An 8,081-nucleotide genomic window follows, 5' to 3' on the forward strand; every position below is an offset into this window, starting at 1 on the left:
ATTTTAAATATATTTAATCAAATAAAATATATATTTCATAACTAATCTCTATGTGATTTTACATTTTGAAATTGTGACTTCGTTGTCAATGTTGTTGAACACTTCTAATCAATTATAAGTCACTAGATAGTTATTCATTCATACATCTTCCATTCGATTACACAATCTATCTTTTACAATTTTCATAGTTGGAAAAACTCTTTTTAAAATTGTATTGTTAACTTCAAAAGAAGATAAATTAATGAGAAACAATGTGTCTTCCACCTCCAATCAACTTATCTTAAGATTATTTATTCATTTCAAAGAAGCAAATTCCATTGTATTATGCATATCAATGATATACGTCTCAAGTTGATTATCAAACATCATAAAATCAGTTGAATAAAAAATTTTGTGGATAAAACTTTACAAATTCAATCAATTTTGTCATATCAAAACTAGAGAAGAAGTCAGCTAGACTCAAACAAGACATACAAAGAAGCAAGTGAGTATTTGTCTTGGATATTCGATTATGAAGTTCCTCGAGTTGCATATCTATAATATTATAAAATAATTCATTATAATAATGATTATTTATTTTTCACGAAACACGTCATGTCATTTACAAAAGAATAAATTTTGGGCTTGTAAAATTTTAAGTAAGAGTGTAATATATATGCAATGCATAAATATTTATAGTCACTAGATAATCTATCATTTATTTGAATTACTTTTGTTTTAAGAGTAAATGATGATTAAATATGAATAATGGATAATGCAATAACAATGTATAGAACTCTTACACTCTCAATATATGTATTTTTCTCTATAAATGATATAGATTTTTCCCAAGTTCTAGAGTGTGCATTTGCACACCCTCAACGCCACGCATCGTCACTGAATGAATTTAATGCCAACCGGTACAGTTATGAAGGGACAACACTTGAGTTAATATATGTAATGTTAGCAAAAACAACTATGTAAACAAAATGAGGACTAAAGAATTTGTTAATTTGTGAAATACTTGATTTAGGACACGTGAACTATAAGAAACTCATGGTGATGATGAAAGAGTAATTACTTATAGGTCGTCCTCAAAATATAGTACAAGATGGCGTTATGTGTACCAATTGTTAATATGGTAAGACACATCAACTTCCTTATGATGTTTAAAAGTTAAGTCAAAGGTACCACTATTTAGTTCACTATGATGTATTCAGACCAATAAAGCAATCATTGACTAGTAGACATTATAATATGATCATATTTAACTATGATTATTCTAAATATGTCTACCCTATTTTATCAAAGAAAAATTAGAGGATTTGAAAACTTTAAAGTATTCAAGCACTAAGCAGAAAATGTCACAGGGCAAAAAGTCCATTGTCAGACAATGGAGGTCAGTACACTTTGCAACAGTTCTACAAATTCTTGAGAAACAACAATATACAAAGACAACTAATGTATCATACACACCACAACTGAAATTGTTGAAAGGATAAATTAATATTTTATACTCAAAGCAAAAAGGATGCAGGTGTTGTGATCCCCCTTGTGTCATTCTACCTAGACTTTGCGCAAATGAGAGTTTAAGATTAACACTTGTTCACCAAACCAAAATTTCTTTTTTCTGTATGTATTTATCATACTATCTTTTTTTCTCTTTTAAGATTTAATTGAGATAATCGTTTCTCTTTAGAGTGTATGTAAAATTTATGAACTTCCAGTATAAAGATAGATTTATATATTAACAGTATAAACTATAAAAATTTATACACTAAAAATATCTTTATACACATGTACTCTAACATTCATCATTGATTTAAATTATTTTTTTTAAAAATCAACAATAATTAAATATCAATGATAGATGATTCAAACATTCGTCATGAGTACATTTTTTTTCTTGAAAAAATGATTGAGTAGAGATAATCAATGGGTCTTTTATTTAATAACTTCTCGAATTGTTTGTTTAAAAGGGGTGCTTCTCAAATTTTTTGCTCAAAAGGTGTGTAATCACTTATGATTGTCTTGGATTCTAAATTCTGTAAATATTTCTTTTTTAGGAACTTGACAAATTGCTTCTAGCCATTTATAGATACATAGTCGAATGCCATTAAAATATAGTTGTTTGAGAATGATTTAGAGAAGGGTATGAAGAAACTGGTTCCTCATAAGTCGAACTTCCTCCCAAATATTTCAAGACGCATGAGGAACTATACTAGTTTACACTAATTTGATAAGCAAGATTTTTGCATAGAATGTGAGTGAAATAAGGCAAAACTCAAAGTCTCAAAAAATTAAAAAAAACTTGTTATCCCATTGATGAAGTTAAAAAAACATTGCGCACACACTTTATGTTTAATTTACATCACATGCATCAGTATTTAGCGATCAAAATCGCTTCTCCTAAGACATGCCCTTCAATGGAGTCCAACAGCTTCTCCTTTGTCACCTGCAATCAATTCCCCAAAAGTGATTAATTCATTTCTGGGATGAGTATATTATTGATTATCCCAAAAAATATTCAATCACTTACCTCAAACATAGAGCTATATTTATATTATATGAGCAATGTTAAAGAAAAAACTTACTTCACATTCTAGATATCAATTTTAGAAAAATTGAATAATTTGAAGTAATGAATAAATCTAAATAATTGATTTCCCTCAAATTAATGACTAAAATATATATGAAGTTTTTTATACTCAAAGTAAGTGAATCTTTAATCAATAAACTTATATGCTTTGTAGGAATATTACAGAATACCAATAAAACAAATACCCTTTAAAAAAATTCAACACGTGAAAAATTTTAAACATTTTTAAAAATAAAAAATATTCCAAAACCCAATTATTATTAACAATAACTAAAATAATACCTTGTTACCGAGATTAACCTCATAATCCAAAGCAAAGAGCTTAAACTGAACTCTATGTCCATGTGTGGGCAACTTAGGTGCACACCAACCAGGAACCTTCAAGTCATTGTTCCCTTCTTTCAACCCTGCATACTCTTCACCCATGTCCTCCTTTCCAGAGAACCCCTCCGGAAGCTTCTTCGCGGAAGGAGGAATGTTCACCATGACCCACTGGGTCCATGGCACGATGGGCCCATCGGGGTCGGGTGCATCAATATCCTCCACCACTAAAGCAAGAGTTTTAGTCCCTTGTGGCAAGTTGTACCACTCTAGTGGTGGAGATATATTTTTCTTTGCTCCTTGACCCTCATCGGTGTATTGCCTAGGTAGCCTTCCCTCGTTGCTTATGGAGGGTGATACTAACTTGAATTCTTCACTACCATCGTTTGCCATAGTTACAATTTTGATGTTATGAAATTATTATTATTATTATTATTATTATGTGGTGATTGTGTTTAATGTTGAATTTGAGAGTTCGGTTATTACTTATTATAGAGGTGGATGTTCAGGAGGGGTTGTGTGTATGACACGTGGCTTGAGAATGTGAAAAGGTCGATGGAATAGACAAGTGTCTGGATACGTGGAGAACCTTAGAGTGTTCTAGCCGAGATTGAAGGATCAGAGAAAAGATTGAATCAATGTCTGGAGTGTACATGATTTTGATAAGAATGTCATAATAAAAATTAAATATAATATTTATGTATATTAGTGTGTATAGGTACTTTATGTCTGCCGGCGAATATTGTGTGATACTACATATTCAATTTTTATATATTTCATTTTTTGAATTAGAATGTATTTGTTTTGTTTGGTGTACTTTATATTATATTTTTGTGTTATGATAATGTTTAATTTAATGTGAGATATTTGATTAATTAATGTATTGGTGGTATTTGCTTATGATTATATAGTTTTTTTTTGTAAAAATTAAATAATGTGAAAGGCAAAATAGGAAATGAAAATTATATCATGAGAAAAATTATTTCAAGTTTTGGCTTTATATATAGTATAGATATAGATGAAGTTTTTATTTACATTTATTATATTATTCATAATTTATTTCTATTATTTTTTGAAAAGTCAATCCCAATTAAACATAAATATCTAATAATGTAGTGATAATATAAAAATATTTTATGTTATTAGTGTTATAATTTTTTCAAATAATAATAAATATATTATATATAATTTTAAAGTAATAAAAATATAATATTTATTAAAAGATAAATTGTTGGACATGCATGTTGTGGTTGAGATACATTTTCTCACCCCTAAGCTATAACTATTTTTGAGATGTTGCAAATATTTTTAGGGCACTGATATGTTTACCATATCTAGTCCTTCCAAAACTATGAGATTCCATTTTTTATAGACAGATATTTTATTCTTTTGTAATGGGGTGGGAAAGGGTTTTAACTCTTGCTCCCGTTCTTTCTTTTTCACAACACTACTAATTGAGTTGGACTTATTTCACTCGGTTAGACCTATTTTCTCTCTTTCTCTATCCTATTACACTATCTTTTTATCTTCCTCACTCACACTTTCCCACAAATTATATATTATTCTATAAATCTTGTCCTTCACAATTAATATGTATCACAAAATAATATTCATTTATTAAATATTATAAGTGTAAGAATTTAGTAGAATAATATAACATAGTTTTTTCTTTATACATTATACTAGTATGTTGACACTCATGTCTCTATTATAAAAGTACATTTAGAGAAAGAATAAGTTTGTAAGTTTGAATCTTATTGTGTTTTGACACATCTTATGGATCAATGATGAACATATGACTATCTTAAAAGGGGATGACTAAGACATCAAGAGGTGGAGAGTGTAAACCCATAAAGACCCTCAAAGAAGAGAATGGCTCAACCATTATTTTTTTTGCCTTGTCCTACAATAGTGATTTTTTTTTAGTTTTTAAGTGATACAAAGAATAGGTTCTCCTAACCCTTTTATGACCATGCTTTTAAATATTTCATGTGTTAGTATTATGTATTAATGTATGTTCTTTGTAATGTTAGGGCTTTTAAAACTTTTAGAGAAACTTTACATTGAGCCTTTAATTGTTTATAAGAACCCTTTATTTAGGATCTTGACATTTATGACATTTACATGTTACAGTATAAGGTTAGAGAATACATGGTTCCATTTCTTTCTAGTGTTCTTCCCTGATGCTTTCTCTGATTGCCTAAATTTGGATTTGAAAGAAGATAGATTTGAATTTGAATTCAAGGGTATATGGCACACGTTTTCAAACTTGGAGATAAAGAGAAGATTATATGAATCTCCCAAGTATGCACACGGCTAGAAACAAGGAAAGAAGATAGGAAGCTCAATCTTTTAAGGTGCACAAGGCTATAAAATAGGGAATCCTAATCTCATCTCCAACCAACAACAAATCAGATTGGATTCAAATTAAATATGATTAGTTCCTCAAGATGAAGTCAAATTGATCAAGTCTCTTCCTTCTCCTCAACAAATTCGGCCAACCATCCACCAAAACCGAATTACACTCAAGACTAAGTCAAACAAGCAATTCAGCTCAACCAATTGATATTACTTAGGATTTTATTTTTATGTTTATTAGAAGATAATTTGATTTCTATCTTCTATTTTATCTATTCAGCCAAGGCAACTTTGCCTATTTATATTTTGATCAAATCATTAATAAAAGTTAAGTTGAATTTTGAGTAAATTTGAATTGTTTTAGTTGAGAGCACTTCTCCTAAACTCTATCCTTTGGCCGTGGCCATTGATGAGCTTTTATCAAGCTTCTTAAGCTTGTGGCAAGCAACACTTGACTTATCAAGCTTCCATGCTTGTGGCGTCTTCCATCTCATTCCTCTTCCACCTTCTTCCTTATCAAGCCATCACAATCTTCCCTACACTTTCCCACGCCCAAATCAAAAGACAACCCTTACATATAACCCCCAACCGAACCCAACCATCCCTAAATCACCTCATCTCCCATTGATCCGAAACCATACACATCACTTTACCCTAAACAGCCACAAATCATCATCTACAATTACAAGCCAAAAACCCTTAACTCAAACCCCTCCAACCCTAAAATTACCTAACCAAACCGAGGCCATAAAACCTCAAACCATACACAAACCCTAGCCTACTTATACAACCCCAAACCGAAGCAAATCAACCCAAAAATTGCCCTAATTTGACAAAACCGAATTCACACATTCACAAAGCCTAATTTCAAGCTAAACGATCCTATAATTCTAAGGCAGCCCCTTGAGGTTGTCATCAAGTGGTCATCAGAGCTACTTTAGCTTGAGCAATGTCAAGTCCAGAAAGGAGTCCTACGGTTTCACCAAGATCAGCCTCACTAACCGTGAGACTTCAAAACATGATGGATGCCCAATTCCAAACTCTTCAACAACAATTGGAGGAGTTGAGGATCCATTATGATAGAAGGCTGGATGAACAAAATCATGGTAATCATAACCATGAAAGAAGAAGAAGGAGGCCTAGGAGAGAGGAGAGGCCGAGACATGAGGATAGGTACAATTATTCAAGTGCCTATAATAGTGAAAGGAGACATGGCAGCCGTGGCCATGATGGAACAAACCGTGGCCATGGAAGGAGACATGGAGAGCACCATGGCAGCCCTGGCCGTGGTCATGCTAGCCCAATTCGTGGACATGGAAGGCAAAGAGAGGGTGCAAATACAAGCCCAAACCGTGAGCATAGAGGAGATTTGGATGGTGTTAAGATCAAAGTCCCTACTTTCTTGGGGATGAGTGATCCAGAGGCATATTTAGCATGGGAATTGAAGATGGAACAAGTCTTCAATTGTCACAACTATTCAGAGGCAAAGAAAGTCAAGGTGGCAGCCCTTGAATTTCAAGAGTATGCAATGGTTTGGTGGGATCAGCACCAAAAAGATAGAGTGAGATGTGGAGATGTAGCCATTGAAACATGGGCTGAAATGAAGAGAGCAATGAGAAGAAGGTTTGTACCTCATTCTTACAATAGAGATGTGCATAACAAGCTACAAAGGCTCACTCAAGGGTCCCAAACAGTAGATGAATATTTCAAAGCCATGGAATTAGCCTTGCTTAGGTCCAACCTCAATGAGGACCGTGAAGCAACAATGGCTAGGTTTCTTCATGGGTTGAATCCAGAAATCCAAGATGTGGTGGAATTGCAGCCATATGTGGAGTTAGATGACTTGGTTCAGAAAGCCATCAAAGTGGAGCACCAAATTAAGAGGAAGAAGTCTAAGTACTCCTCTAGTACGTCAAAATCCCACTCTTGGAGAGATGAGCAAAAAAGGGAGAGCCCTAAGGCCAAGGAGGCCGTGGGCAGCCACAAAACCACCCAACCAGCCATGGAGACCAATGGGAAGACTAGAAACGTGAAGTGTTTCAAGTGTCTTGGCCATGGTCACATTGCCTCTCAATGTCCTACAAAAAGGACAATGGTGATCACTAATGGTGTCGTTGAGTCCCAATCCGAACCATCTAGTGGAGAGGAGTGTGATGATGATACATCCATGTTTAATTGTGATATTTTGATGATGAAGAGGCTCTTGGGCAGCCAAGTTAAGAGGCATGAAGAAAGCCAAAAATACAACCTATTTCACTCAAGATGTTTGGTCCAAGGCAAGGTATGCATGTTGATCATTGATGGAGGTAGCTGCACTAATGTGGTTAGCCAAAGGCTAGTGTCAAAGCTAGACCTTGAAACTAAACCACATCCCTCCCCTTACAAACTCCAATGGTTAAGTGATGTGGGTGAGTTGGTTGTGGATAGACAAGTCATGGTACCCTTCTCCATAGGGCAGTACCATGATGAGGTCTTATGTGATGTGGCTCCTATGGAAGCTAGCCACATGTTGTTGGGGAGACCATGGCAATATGAAAAGAACACTAGCCATAATGGTTTCACCAACAAGATCTCATTTATGCACCATGGTCACATGGTGGTGTTAGCCCCTCAGAGCCCTAAACAAGTCCATGAGGACCAAAAGAGGCTAAGGGCTAAGATTGAAGAAGAAAGGAAGGAAAGTGAGGCAAAAGCCAAGTCCATGGCCAAGCCTACACTTGACATTGTTCCTACTCCCAAGGCTGAAATTTTTTCTACACTTAGCCATTCTTTGAAAGATCATGGCAAGGATAGGAAAAAGGATAAGAATGAAGGCAATTCGAGG

The 8,081-nt window shown here is 33.7% G+C and overlaps 1 protein-coding gene across 1 annotated transcript; it reads right to left on the reverse strand.

The window, feature by feature from the left end:
* LOC109362007 (UPF0098 protein TC_0109) lies at window positions 2,229-3,358 on the reverse strand. The gene is made up of 3 exons (XM_019607581.1): window positions 2,861-3,358; window positions 2,329-2,434; window positions 2,229-2,274 (listed from the first exon to the last, which is right to left on the reverse strand). The coding sequence occupies exons 1-2, from the start codon at window positions 3,290-3,292 to the stop codon at window positions 2,360-2,362; spliced, it is 507 nt and encodes a 168-aa protein (XP_019463126.1). The 5' UTR covers window positions 3,293-3,358; the 3' UTR covers window positions 2,229-2,274; window positions 2,329-2,359.

The sequence above is a fragment of the Lupinus angustifolius genome, chromosome LG12 (genome assembly GCF_001865875.1).
Source record: "Lupinus angustifolius cultivar Tanjil chromosome LG12, LupAngTanjil_v1.0, whole genome shotgun sequence".
Taxonomy (NCBI): Eukaryota; Viridiplantae; Streptophyta; class Magnoliopsida; order Fabales; family Fabaceae; genus Lupinus; species Lupinus angustifolius.